Source organism: Nyctereutes procyonoides, unplaced genomic scaffold (genome assembly GCF_905146905.1).
Source record: "Nyctereutes procyonoides isolate TBG_1078 unplaced genomic scaffold, NYPRO_anot_genome, whole genome shotgun sequence".
NCBI lineage: Eukaryota > Metazoa > Chordata > Mammalia > Carnivora > Canidae > Nyctereutes > Nyctereutes procyonoides.
Genome location: NW_026575135.1, coordinates 48,839,832 through 48,855,157, shown reverse-complemented (window position 1 = coordinate 48,855,157; position 15,326 = coordinate 48,839,832). Strand labels below are relative to the sequence as shown.

General features: G+C 42.3%; 1 protein-coding gene across 3 annotated transcripts in view; it reads right to left on the bottom strand.

Moving 5' to 3' along the window:
- The window catches only part of KLHL3 (kelch like family member 3), a 115,594-nt gene extending 114,837 nt beyond the window's left edge, over window positions 1-757 (bottom strand). For 2 of the 3 annotated variants that reach the window (XM_055302618.1, XM_055302619.1), the window contains exon 1: window positions 618-756. In XM_055302618.1, the coding sequence (XP_055158593.1) occupies window positions 618-631 (14 nt within the window). In that variant the 5' untranslated portion in view covers window positions 632-756. Of the gene's footprint in view, window positions 1-617 lie in introns of all 3 variants that reach the window. The other variant, XM_055302617.1, reaches the window with a different exon arrangement.
- Window positions 758-15,326: the final 14,569 nt, after the last annotated feature.

Genomic DNA, 15,326 nt, shown 5'->3' with positions numbered 1-15,326 from the left:
CAGAGCAAGTGTCACCTGAATGGGTTTCTCCCCTTCTTATTTGAACTGTGTACATGGGCGCACGGGCGTGCACACACACACACACACACACACACACACACACACAGACACACACATCCTTTTAGGATAGACATGAGCATGGTACTCTTGAGATTGGAGCACGTTGGTGTGAACATGTAAGCACTCCATGCCAGGCCAGCCCTGATGTGACATCAGAGACCCCCCCCCCACCAAAGAAAAACCACCCCCCAGAAAGTAGCCAAGAAAGGGAAACGCCTCCTTGAGACGGCCTGGGAAGGCAATCCCGGCTCATCCCCTGCTAAAGCTGCACCGGAGCACCAGCCAGGAAGTCCCCTGTTGCGGGGGCACCGCTGCCCAGTAAGCCCAGTCCTGCCTCAGGTCTCTGCGAAGGGGCTTCCCTGCCCTGCCCGGGCTGCCCCCTGGGACCCATCAGTGGCCAGGTCTCCCACCCTGCCTGGCCAGTACACATACAGAAGCTAGGAGCTGCACCACTGGCTCCCGCTCGTGCTCGCTCGCTCTCTCTCTCTCTCTCACACACACACACACACACACACACACACACACACACACACACACACACTTCATAACATACATACCTCTCACCCTCCATGAGGCGAGGCCCAGCCGGGTGCGCCCTCTGCGCTGGGGGCCAGCCGCGGGAGATGCGCTCAGCAACAGTGATTCAGCATGGCTGGCTGCGAACGCAGCCTCCTCCCTCTCGGTCCTCCCGCCTCTGACTGACTCCCAGCAGCTTCCACCGCAGCACCAGCAGCAGCAGCAGCAGCAGCAGCAGCAGCAAACGTCTTACCCAGAGCTCCCTGCAGCCCTTTCAGCTGCTAGAGCAGCAGCCCACTGGCTCCCCTCCCCCGCCGGCCGGCTGCTCCCGTCTCCTAGGAACAGCGCAGCCCCAGCCACCCCAGGGCGCGGCCACCTTGCCAGCCGCCTCCAGCTGCCCGGGCATCCCCGCCTCAGGCCACTCGCCCACCGCGGGCGGGGGGGGGGGTGCCTCCTGTGCCCACCCTGCAGAGGCTCAGGCTGTCCCTCCCCCTCCGGAGCCCAAGAAACCCCGGCTTGGCCCCCGCCCCCACCCCCCAGGCTGCGAGGCCCTGGGCCGGCCACGTTGCTGGAGTGAGGAGGCCTCTCTGCGGCTTGCCGGGGAGTCTATCCACCTGGGGAAACTGGCTTGTAGGTCACAGCTCCTGTTCCAATTCTCCCTCACAAAACCTACAGTAGCTCTGAGAGTCTGACGGATGGAGACAAGTTAGGGGGAAGGAGCCTGATAGAGCTGAGAATGCAGAGAGAAATTTTATGAAGAGAAGAGACAGGGGTGAAACTGAAACAAACCCTACTGTGCCTCAAGGAGCCCAAGACCATGCAGTGAGGCCAGCACAGGGAGCACTGCGCACGCTAGACTAACCTATGCCATACTGAAAGACCACAAATTTCATAGCACGGCCCTAAAATATCTTCCTAAAGCACTGAAATGTAACTGAAGCTGTGGCTGCAACTAGTAAGTCTCCCACTGGACCCCCATCTTCATCCTGTCATCTCCAGCTGCTGAACCTCAGCTTAGACTGACTTAACTCCATGACCATCTTGGGAAGGCCAAAGGCCAGTCTGTGTCTCCTGGTCACAGCCAAGAGGCTTAGAGGAAATTTAGGCAATCAGCCACTGGTGACTGGTTAGCCACAGAAATGGGTTTAGAAGCTTCCTTAATGCCTCAAAAATCATACATAAGCACCCAGATTCTCAAACCATCCATGTCACACCTGGCTTTTCAGGACCTATCCCACCAATGGCCAGTTGAGCGACTTTCAGCAAGTCTTCTCCCCACTCTGAACCTCAGCCCCTCATCCACACCACAGGATCAATCCAGAGTCCCTTTCAGCTCTAAAATCACATGATTCAAAAAAAAAAAATCACATGATACTAAAAATGTCTTAAAATGCTCCATTTTTCTTGTTTGTCTTTAAGAACACTTAACAGGATGTTTTTACTGGACTCTAATATTTCATAGGGGGCTTCAGGGAGGATGACATAATATATGTGAAGGTAGAAGAGAGATGATCACTGAATCTAAGATTGTGATAATTTTGACCTGCTGAATTTCTTCACTGCTGCAGAGCCTTGAAACAGCAAAACAGGGGGTCGGGCTGGGAGGACAATGAGGCAACAGAAACTGGGAGTCACTTAAACTTTATACAGTCTCCTGAACTCAAACCAGTAGTGTTATACTCGAAGATTCTCTCGTAGATGAGGGCACTACCCAAACTCTCTCAAATGAGACGAGGCCTGGGTTATTTACATCCTACAGCCCTTGATCACTACTTCTTCCTTTCACAATACCCCGAGTATCTTTCTCCTTCTGTCCCTTCCTCCTCTAATCTGCCTTGTGGCTCTGCGCCAGATATTTCCTCTTGAGGTGAATCACAGGGACCAGGAGAAGCTGAACACCACAAATAAGGAAACTGAATCCCAGAATTCGTGCCAGAGTGCAGCCATCCACCAGGAAGACAACTGGATGATTCATAAAAGGAACAGAAGAGTAAGATTAAGTCCCTCTTTTACGACTTTATACCCTCATTCACCAATTCACCAGACAGGAAAGGAGGGAAATGTTACATCTAACAAACCGGAGAGAAACAAAAAAGAAGGTCAGAAAAGGAAATACTTCAGGCTGAGAATATACAGATTTTATTTGACAGCTAGTATGAAAATTTTACAGCATTTCCTTCGTAACCTACTTTTGCTGCACTAACCAATGTCCCCATGATGTCTGCATTGAAACCACGCTACTACCACCTACACAATTAATCATTCACTTCATCCACAGAGGCACAGAGAACAGAGAACACCAAGAGAAGGCCACTTAGCAAAACCAGGGGGCAGAGCTGAGTCAAGAATCAAAGTCTCCAGATCCTTCACACAAAGTTCCTACCCTAATCTTCTCTAATTTCAGAGCTACATTTTACATTTTCTACTTTATCATCCAAATGTTCTCTGGGCCACAACCTGAACCTACTCACTTTTGGCTCATTTTCTCAACTAAACTTCAGATTAAGAAGTTTCAGGTTCTCATGGTAGAGGAAAATCAATGGAACTGGAGTGGTGTCCGCTTGGAGGAAGAGGCCCCATCCTTGGACTGCCCAGCAGTCGTGTCTCACCCACTTCCAGCTCTCCTTCCCGTACCCAAGGCTTCTCCCACAGCTCACCAGTAGTACTTAGTGGCCCCAACTCTCCATCCCAAAGCCATCTACTGGCCATCCACACCCAGTTTGTGCAGAATTCTTCAGCTTTATGTGGCTCAGAAAGAAACCATGTTAGGAAAAGAAACTGGTTTGTTTTTGCTTTGTTTTTAACTGGGTTTCATCTAGAAAGTTCTTTTCTCCACACCTCATCTCTCTGCAAGGTGCCAGTACAGCACAGCTTATCTAGAGACAGTAAAGCCAAGCATTCTTTTGAGTATTTTTTTCTTTTGTCACTTTCATCCTCCTCCTTCAGGCATTCAGTTTCTCACATTTGCAGGCACAGTGCAGTGGTCCAACACCTCCCCGTGCATCAGAACCATCTGCCTAGATGGTTAAAACTGTACACATTGGGGGGTCAAGAGGCACAAGGAAGGTTTTTAGAGTTATGGAAATGTTCTACATCTTGAGTGCAGTGACCCTTAGACAACTGTATACAACTACTATATTTCATCAAACCAGACACTTAAAATGGGTGAGTTTTATCTTATGTCAATTATACCTCAATAACCCTGGGAAAACAAAAACACTATAGGGCCAGGCTCTATCTCACACCTATAGAATTGGAGGCCAAGAAGCAGGAATTTCAATGAACTTCACAGATGACTCTAATGCACTTAGAATAACAAAAAGAGCTGAAACCATCAGTACAAGAAAGACCAGGATCCAAATGTACTTACCAGAAACATGACCCTTGGCAAGTTACTTTATAAGTCTCAATTTCCTCATGTGCGAAAAGAAGACAATAATAGTACCAACCCCCAAGGGTTCTGAGGTCTAAGAAAGTATATAGAGCGCTCAGCAGACCACCCTGCCTGTTATGAGCACAGAGGAACCATTAGCAGTGGTTCTTTTCCATGGCCTATGCTGATATTACCAAACTACAGCTCCGAGAGTCTTTGGCTCTGAGGTCAAGCAGAAAGTCCACCAAGGTACCTTGTGCCAGAAATACAGACCCAGGCCTCTCCTGTAGCCATTTCCACATCTCCAATGATCCTTACTGCCAATAGGCCACTAAGAACTAAGCAATACCAGAGCTAAAATTAAGGCCCACCCACACCTGTATCACCAGAACTTCCCCTGAGATTCTGGACCACCCAAGGAGTAGATTCCCCGTAGACTTGCTCTCACTGCCCTAGGAAGCCAGGCAGAAACTAAAAAGGAACTTAAGCCCAAAACAGTCCAAAAGTAAACAGAACAGCACCTTATCCCAAGGAATACCTGACTGCCCTCAGGACTCCTCCTCTTGAGGGTGGAAGAACCCATGTCCTGAATAGTTTCAAGAGTATAATCACACTTTAAAGCTTACAAAGCACTTCATGTCCCTGATCTCCTTTAACTTAAGAGAACATGTCCTGAAAAGTAATAGCAGCTTCCAACTCTGGACTATTTTCTCTGGACCAGACTCTGTACTCAAGGCTTTATATACCTATAAACCCTTCTTGTTTAATCATCACAGTAAGCCTGTGAGAAAGGACCATTATCCCTGTTTTAAACATTAAGTGTACAGAAACACAACAAATTTTTGTAGATTGATTCCATATCCTGCAACTTTACTGAATTTATTAATTCAAACAATTTTTTGATGGAGGCTTTAGTTTTCTGTATATAATACCATGTCATCTGCAAATAGTAACAGTTGTACTTCTTCCTTTCCAGCTTGAATTCCTTTTATTTCTTTTTCTTGTCTGATTGCTGTGGCTAGGACTTTCAGTACTATGTTAAATAAAAGTGGTGAGAGTAGACATTCTTATCTTGTTCCTCATCTTAGAGGAAAAGTTTTCTGCTTTTCGCCAATGGAGTATGTTAGTTGTGGGCTTGACATTTATAGCCTTTATCATGTTGAGGTATATTTCTTCTACATATAATTTGTGAAGAGTTTTTATCATAAGTGGACATGAATTTTGGGAAATGTTTTTTTGCATCAATTCAGATGATAACTTTTATCCTTCATTTTGCTGAGGTGGGTGGGGTATCACACAGACTTATTTGCAAAGGTTCAACTATCCTTGCAACCCTGGTATAAATCCCACTTCATCACAATGTATGATCCTTTTAATGTATTGTTGGCTTCAGTTTCCTAGTATTTTGTTCAGTGTTTTTGCATCTATCTTCATCAGGGATATTGATTAGCCTGTAATTTTCTTGTGGCATCTTTGTCTGGTTTTAGTATCAGACATAAAATGAGTTTGTTATAATAAGAAAATTCAGTAAAGTTGCAGGATAGAAAATCAATATATAAAATTCTATTGCATTTCTTTTCTTTTGTTAAAGATATTATTTATTTATTCATGAGAGACACAGAGAGGCAGAGGGAGAAGCAGGCTCCCTGCAGGAAGCCTGATGCAGGACTCGATCAAAGGACCCTGGGATCACAACCGAGCCAAAGACAGATATTCAACCACTGAGCCATGCAGGTGCCCCAACTTTATTGCATTTCTACATACTAATAATGAACTATTAGAGAAATAAAAACAACTATCCCATTTACAACTGCATCCAAAAAGAAATACCAGGAATAAATTAAACCAAGGAGGTAAAAGGCCTATATACTGAAAACTATAAGATATTAACAAAGATATTAACAATTTTTTAAAAATACAACCAAATGGAAAGATATTCCATGTTCATGGATTAGAAGATTAAAATCTACAGATTCAATGTAATACTTATGAAAATTCCAATGGCATTTTTCAAAAAAACAGAATAATCCTAAATTGTGTGTAGAACTACAAAATACCCAATACAGGCAAAGTAAACTTGAGACAAAACAAAGCTGGAAGCATCATGCTCCCTGATTTCAAACTATATTATAAAAGCTATAGTAATTAAAACAATATGGTATTGGCATAAAAACAGACACATAAATCAACAGAACAGAATAGAGGCCTACAAATAAACCTGTGCATATATGGTCAATTAATTTATGACAAAGAGTCAAGAATATAGAGTGGGAAAGGGATAGTCCTTTAGATAAATAGTGTTGGGAAAACTGACAGCCACATACACAAGAATAAAATTGGACAAGGATCTGATGCCATAGACAAAAAAATCAACTCAAAATAGATTAAAACCTTGAATGTAAGACCTGAAATCACAAAACTCCTAGAAGACTACATAGGCAGTAAGCTCCTTGATACAGGTCCTGGCAATGATTTTTTTTTTTTAATCTGACAAAAAAGGGGCGCCTGAGTGGCTCAGTTGGAGAGAGAACATTCAACTCTTGATTTCGGCTCAGGTCATGATCTCAGGGTCGTGGGATGAAGTCCCACACTTAGAATAATCTGTCTCCCTCTCTACCCTTTCCCCTACTCGCACTCTTGCTCTTTCTCTAAAATAAATAAAATCTTTTTTTAAAAAAATCTGACACCAAAAGCAAAAATAAATACAACTATATCATACTAAAATGCTTCTGCATGGGAAAGGCCACTGTCAACAAAATAAAAAAGCAACCTACTGAATGGGAGAAAATATTTTCAAGTCATCTGGTAAGAGGCTAAAATCCAAAATACATGAAGAATTCATATCATTTGATAGCAAAAAAAAAAAATACAATTTAAAAATGGGCAGAGGATCTGAATAGGATTTTTCTAAAGAATGCATACAAAAGGCCAAGAGGTACATAAAAAGATGCTCAAGAGCACTCATCATCAGGGAAATGCAAATCAAAATCACAATGAGATACCACATCACACCTGTTAGGATGGTAATATCAAAAATACAAGAAATAACAAGAGTTGGTAAGAATATGGAGAAAAAGAAACTCTTATTCACTGTTGGTAGGAATGTAAATTGGAAGAGCCACTATGGCAAACAACGTGGACATTCCTCAAAAAGCCAAACATGGAACTGCCATATGATCCATCAATTCCACTTGTAAAGAAAATAAAAACACTAACTCAAAAAGATACATACATATCTGTACCCCCATGTTCAGTGCACCATTATTCACAAGAGCCATGCTATGGAAACAACCTAAGTACTGACAGATGGATGAATGCATAAGAAATTGTGGTATATTTACACAATGGAATATTGTTTAGCCAAAAAAAATGAAATCTTGCCATTTGTGACAACATGAGTGGACTTTAAAGGCACTGCGACAAGTGAAATAAATTAGATAGCTAGATACTATATGATCTCTCCCACATGTGGGATCTAAAACCAAGCAAGCTCATACATACAGGGAACAGACTGGTTGTTGTCAGAGGCAGGAGTTGGGAGAGAGACAAATGGATGAAGGGGGTCAATAGGTAAGAAAAAAAATGTTATTTTAAAAAACAAAATTTATTTTAAAAAATAAATATAAGTTCCATCAGAACATACATACATACATACATACAAGTGAAGAAATAAAGGGTCTAAGAGTTAAAGGAGTTGACCATGGCCCGACAGGTTCAAACCCAGGTCTGCCTGACCTCAAAGCTCACTACTAACTCCTGTGCATGGCAGGCACTTCCTCTATCTTACCACCTCACTTTAGAGCTAAGCCAACTGAGGCTTAGGGAAAGGAAGCAAGTGGCTCAAGATCACCCAGGCAAGTCGGAAGCCAAGGAGGATGTGGAACCGGATCCTCAGATGCCTGGCCTAATGCTGCTTCCACCTCACTTATAGATGGGGAACAACAGCATTTGAACCTCCTGAAGATATTAATACAGGCTGGTAGCCAATGCTTCCAAACACCTACTATTACAAAGTCCCTCACTCTCAGCTCCTCTGCTCCCTTAGCTTACCAATTACACTTAACCAAACACTGGTCTTGGGGAAAGCTAGAAGCATACCACTGGACCCCAAGTGAGTCATAGAAAAACCAGACCAGGGAACTTGGATGGTTCAGCGGCTGAGCATCTGACTTCAGCCCAGGTCACACTCCCAGGGTCCCAGGATTGAGTCCCACATCGGGCTCCCTGCATGGAGCCTGCTTCTCCCTCTGCCTATGTCTCTGTCCCCCTCTCTGTCTCTCATGAATAAATAAATAAAATCTAGAAAGAAAGAAAGAAAGAAAGAAAGAAAGAAAGAAAGAAAGAAAGAAAGAAAGAAAAGAAAAGGAAAGAAAAGAAAAAAAGAAAAGACAAGACCAACCATAGCAGCAAGGAGGATGCTTCACACAAGTAAGTACATAGCAAACACTTTTCTTCCAAGAGCTTCCTAAAAATTCCTTCTATCCAATCATCAACCTGCAACTGCTGCCCTCTGCTGGTAAATGTACAGCTTTTCCTAACAAAAGCAAGACCTAATTACTATACTAATGACTTTAAGGAGGGGGGTGCTGATGGAGAATTGACTTCCTTCACAGAACATTCTGTTCAAGAATGAGCATTCATTCCTACTTACAAGTTTTTCATAGGTAGTTGTGACTTTAAATTTACTGCACAGCCTCTAACTGCTGCTCGCATCTCACCTCTCTGGTTCTTTTCTTTCAGGGTACAAAGAAAACTGGGCTCTTTTTACATGAGAAGGTAAAATACAGAGGAGGCATAGTACCAAAAGCAAGAATACAGTGATGAAGTCAGGTCTGTACACCTAGCAGATACAGAGAACAGAGGCAGGCACATACTTAACAGAATGTAAAACTCATGTTCACACACTCTGGCCACGCTCTACAAGTGCATTCTTACAATTCAGTCTATCTTAGTTTGCCTCTGGGTGTACCAGGGAGCTTCAACACAAATCTGTTACCAATAGAATGCCAAAGAGTTTACAAGCTGGTGGGGGAAATTACATATGGGCACATGTAAAAAGTTGGTAAAAACAACAAGAAGAAAAGTGCAGGGACTCCTGGGTGGCTTACGGTTGAGCATCTGCCTTCAGCTCAGGGCATGATTCCCAGGTCCCTGGATGAGTCCCACATCAGGCTCCCTGCATGGAACCTGCTTCTCTCTCTGCCTGTGTCTCTTTCTCTGTGTGTCTCTCATGAATAAATAAAATCTTTAAAAGAGTGAGAGAGAGAGAGATGTGTGCAGGAAATAAACTATGGGACCTAAGTGGAGGAGAACACAATTTCAGTCTGGAGAGGAAAGAGGGCCAAAGGAACAGAAATAAAGTTGCACGTGGAGTAAGGAATTCTGTGGAGTTTTAAAAAAGGTATTCATTCATGTAAATCCTTGAAACTAGATCATTTCCATTTCTTATTACCTCATTTAAAATTTTAAAAATAGCTTAAAAGGTTGGTTTAATCTTGCTACTTTAATATGAGACGTTATGCCATATTAAATAATACATGTTACTACATCTTTTTATTATAGTTTTTTATTGTGGTGGAATACATATAAACTTATCATCTTAACCAATTTTAAGTGCACAACTCAGTGGTAATAAGTACATTCACAACGTTGTACAACCATCAATCACCACTGACCATCTCCTGAACTTTTTCATCATTCCCAGACAAATCCCATTAAGCAGTCACCCTCCATTCCCTCCCCACCCAAGCCCCTGGTAATCTCCATCCTACTGTCTCTATGAATTGGCCTATTCTAGAGACCTCACAGAAGTTCAATCACACAGTTGTCCTTTTGTATCTGGCTTTTTTTTTTAAGATTTTATTTATTCATGAGAGACACACAGAGAGAGGCAGAGACACAGGCAGATGGAGAAGCAGGCTCCATGCAGGGAGCCCGACGTGGGACTTGATTCCAGGACCCCAGGATCACAACCTGAGCCAGAAGCAGATGCTCAACCACTGAGCCCCCCCCCCCAGGCACCCCTGGGTTATTTCACTTAGCATAATGTTTTCAAGGTTCAGCCATGTTGATACATGTATCAGAATTTCAGTCCTTTTTATGGCTAAATAATATTCCATTGTATATACACATCACATTGTTTATCCATTCACCTGTTGATGGACACTTGGTTTTTAACATTTCACCTTTTCCCAGAGCACTATTTAGTAAATATTTCCATAATGTTTAACATTTGTAGTTTTTAATATCCTGTTATAGACAATGAAATAATAATGGTCTTTGTGCAGACTGTTTTCCTTTCACTGAATTGTTTTCTTAGGTTAAATTCCTATAGAGTACTAGAGCCAAAGGATATGAATAATTACATGATTCTTACTAAATATATCCATATTTGCCTCCCTCATTTATCATCTTTCCTAGCCTATGGAGAAGTTACAGTCTTGCAATTTCAGCTATAAAAGTACAAAATTGTGATTAAAATCAATTGGAAGGGGATCCCTGGGTGGCTCTGCGGTTTAGTGCCTGCCTTTGGCCCATGGTGTGATTCTAGAGACCTGGGATCGAGTCCTGCGTCAGGCTCCCTGCATGGAGCCTGCTTCTCCCTCTGCCTGTGTCTCTGCCTCTCTCTCTCTCTCTCTGTCATAAATAATAAATAAATAAATAAATAAATAAATAAATAAATAAATAAATAAATAAATAAAATCTTTAATAAAATAAAATCAATTGGAAGGTGGCAAACAAATAGTTCTGCCAAGTGAAAATAAAAGCTTTGAAGCTCATAGCTATATGGATCCAGAGATTTAAGAGCAACTGGCTGTGACTCTGAAAGTTAAAAGAAAGTAGAGATTAAGAAGAGATAAGTCACATGGTCATTTTGCCACAATCTCCCTTCTGTGGCCCAAGTCTCATCTCCTCTGTATCAAAGTCTTCTTATTACAAGATCAGGACAGAATAACTTCCTTCCCAAGGGAGTACTAAGAAGTTGTTAAATCAGACCAGCTTGCTCCACGTTTCACTGCAGACTTTACAAGCAAACAAAATGTGATCCTTCTAACATACTGATATAACCACATCTGTCATGGGATGCTGTTGCTTCTAATAGTTATACTTCTTTTCTCCCTAAGGAATTATTTATGGTGCCTATGTCAACAATTTCTTTCACTTAGATCTTTTTTTTTAATTTTTTTTATTTTATTTTTTTTAGTTATGATAGTCACAGAGAGAGAGAGAGAGGCAGAGACACAGGCAGAGGGAGAAGCAGGCTCCATGCACCGGGAGCCCGACGTGGGATTCGATCCCGGGTCTCCAGGATCGCGCCCTAGGCCAAAGGCAGGCGCCAAACCGCTGCGCCACCCAGGGATCCCTCACTTAGATCATTTTAAAGACCGATGTAAGGCAGCCCTTTCTATAAACTTGCTTACAAAGGATTTACATGATGGCAGGGACTCTCCTCAGGGTCAATACTGCCAGAAGCAGCTCAAAACTGCTACAAGATGCAATAATGAAAATACCTAGAGCTTTTAGAGAAAAGAAATTGACAAAGTAGAAACTTCTCAGAAGAGCTCTCCCCTTAACATAGAGCTGGCTAACCTATGTGATAAGTCTTCTCAAACCACACTTTCTACCTACAACCTGACGTTTTCCACGTAAATTGGTTATACTTAAAAAAAAAAAAAAAAGGTTAGCTGTGTCTAGTGTTCCCAAGACCAACCTGACATTGAAGAAATCACAGAACTCAGTGCTAAGTGGTGTACTCACAGCTAGGGTTTACCAGCCACCTAGTTAAGGATACACAGTCCAATCGTACAGGGGGGAAATGCAGGTAGAGTCTGGAGGAATCCGTGTGCAAGCTTCCTTATACACTCTCCCAGCCATGGTCTCTCCTGTGTGATATTTCTGCCCAAGGACTCATTACTCAATGTTTTATAGGTACCCACCTCTTTATCAAATTTGAAACTGCCAGAAGGAAAAAAAAAGGCATTTGATTAGCATAAATCAGACTGCTTGCACAGTCTAGACATAGTGAACCACCCTTATCTCAGTTAAGAACACTCCCTAGGGGATCCCTGGGTGGTGCAGTGGTTTAGCGCCTGCCTTTGGCCCAGGGCACGGTCCTGGGGCCCCAGGATCGAGTCCCACGTCGGGCTTCCGGTGCATGGAGCCTGCTTCTCCCTCTGTCTGTGTCTCTGCCTCTCTCTCTCTCTCTCTGACTATCATAAATAAATAAATTAATTAATTAAAAAAAAAGAACACTCCCTAAAACCAAGGGTCCCAATCAAGGCCAATCTTGCAAGCAGCCCCTCTAAATCTTGCAAGCAGCAATTAAAACTCATTTCAGCCAAAAAGAATCAATCTCTCATATGTATATCTGTATGTAAATACACACACACACAATTAAAGAGACTGTGGGTCTTTTATACCTTCAGGAACCCTAAAAGACAGAAAGCCAGAGAGACTCTCTTAAAATTCAAGGTAGATCATGACATTCCTCTGTTCAAAATCCCGAAATAGTTCACCATTTGTGTGCTAAAAGCCAAAATCCTTACAACAGCTTTCAAGGGCCTACACCATCTAACCGACCTGACCTCAGTGGCCTCTCCTTGGCTCTTCTTTCTGCTTCTCCAGCCACCATGACCAACTTGCTTTTCCTCAAAAACGTCAGGCATAATCCCACCTTAGAGCTTCTGCTTTCCTAATCCTCCACCTGGAATGCTCTTCCCCTATATATATCTACACTGTTCACTCCCCTATTTCCTTCAAGTCTTCCCTCACATGTCACTTTCTCTGAGGGACCCCGTTTAAAATGCACTTTCTTCACAAAGCGAAGTGTTCCCAAGACCAACCTGACAGGCCTTACAGCACTTCCTAATCCTTAAGCTAATTCTTCCATACTCCTCATTTTCCAACACATCATACGATTTATTATGTTCCACTGTCTCTCTCTACTAAATATAAGCCTGCTGAGGCCAGGGATTTTGGTCTCTTGTTCAACACTCGCTTTTCAGCTGAATCACAGGGCAAGAGTCATAAATTTAACCTGACATAGTAGGAAACATGGAGACACTAAATGTCAAACAATGTGAGAAAACTCATGACAGGAAAGTAACTTACTACAAACAGTTACATCTTCTCCAAGCATGATGGTGCCTGCAAGATCAAGTCATTAGAAAATGTGTAAGGGATTTAAAGTTTTTCACTGAAGAGATAAAAGAAGGCACACTCAGAGTTACTGAGGTGCTAATACAAGGAATTATCTACAAAGGTGTGGGCACAGGAAAATCAACAATGTCAGAAAAACATCTTCGGGCCAGCAACAGCCAAGTCTGAAGAAGCTACAGGAGGGAGTGGTTACCGGAAGCCAGAAAAGGCCTGGAGCTTTAAGACAGGGCCATTGGAACAGAACTGTGGCCAATGAAAACCTGCTTTGCTGGTTATGGTATGTGGGGAACAGGAGATACAAATATGTGGACCTCACCTTTCTCTCATTCTTAACATCTCTTGCTAGTTTCTCCCACTACCTAAACCAAAGGGAACTCAGAGAAGTATGCAGTTCTTGAAGAATCAAGCTCCCAAAAACACTGCAAGAAGCGAAAGGTGGAAAGTGGGCCAGGAGGGACTAAAAGAGAATATCAAACAGAGTAACCATTTTGTAAAGCTATCTGCAAAAGATACATCACTGTGTTTACCAGTGCCTTCGACTCACTGTGTTCCAAACCTAAATTTCAATCTCTTCTTTCCATTCCCAGGCCTATCACCATCCTCCCGGTCACATAGTAATTCTGATGCAACTATCCTTCCTTCCACATACACAGTCATTTGACAATTATACTTTCACAACTTCCCTCAAATTCCCTATTTCCAGCACTATCTCCTTGTTCATGTTCTCATTTTCTTACATGGTTAACAGGAGTTGCCTTAACGACCCTGTCATACTGAAATGCCATCTATTCTACTCGGCATTACTGAGTTAATCTTTCTAAATTAACAGTCTCACTACCACTATTGTTGCTCAATAACCTTTAGTGATTTCCACTATCAAATAAGGCCCAAACTCCTTAGTGTACGACTCAAAGACCTCAGTAATGTGGTTCCAACTTTCTCCCAATGTATTTCCCACAAATCTCCTTTACCCTTAGTACAAATGAGTCACCAGTATTTGGAAGTAAATCAAGTTTACTGGGAAGAATATGACCATCAGAATCGGTCAAACTTGGATTCAACTTCCAGCTCAACCGTTTCCTCAGCTGGGAACATTGGAAAGGTTACTTAACCTTTCTGAGATGAACCACAGCCACCAATCTATGAAGAAGAGGGTTAGTAAATGGATCCAGTCAGAATATTTATAATTTGTACAATATTTAGCACAAAGGCTCCATGTCTCTGCCTTTTCTCCAACCTCAAATTATCTTTTTCTCCTCAATCTTCTCTATGTGGCCAATTTTTTAGGTCAAATGCTGAATCCTCCACAAGGCTTTTCTTGATCTTCCAACTTGGAAGTCACTTCTCCCCAACAATCACATTATTTATACCTTCCTTAGAGCAACAAATACTTAAAACACTTACAGATAGTTAACATGGTTCATACCTCCTCTACTACAGTTGAAACTGCACAGTGTTTATTAGCAGGTTCCCATATCCAAGTCAAAGGCAAAGCCTAGTTTAAAGCCAATCTTAATACTAAGATTGCTCTACAGACTACATGCACATATGTCACTACTCTTCGCAAGACAGTTATTCATTCATCTCACTAACTGTGCAAATACCACATGGTTGGGAGTTGGGGATCAAATAAAAGTATACCTTTTACTAGACAGTCACTTCTTATCAGAGGTCATAATTTTAACATTACTATGTACCAAAGAAGATAGTTTGTTTTGTTGCTGTTGTTGTTTTCAAGATTTTATTTATTTATTCATGAGGTACACAGAGAGAGAGGCAGAGACAGAAAAGCAGGCTCCCTTCCAGAAGCCCAATGTGGGACTCAATCCCAGGACCCTGGGATCATACCCTGAGCCGAAGGCAGACACTCAACCACTGAGCCACCCAGGTGCCCCAGTTTAAGCTGAAAAACATTCTTTCAATCAATCTGTTCAACAATCCTATAAGGCAGGTATTACTAATAGTGTCTCTTTTTTAAAGACCAGGAAACTGAGGTTCAGGCCAACTTGTTCAGTGTCACAGAATTAGAAAGTCAAAGGGTCAGGAATGAAATCTAGTTTATTTGATGCCAAACTTTATGAAATATTAAACCAGATGCTTATTCTGAGGCAAATTATATTTGCAACATAAGCATCAGAGGAAAAATGCACCTTTCATATGGTATCCAAACAATAAGTAACCAGTGAAGGAGAGAAGCCTTAGTATCATCAGAAAATGT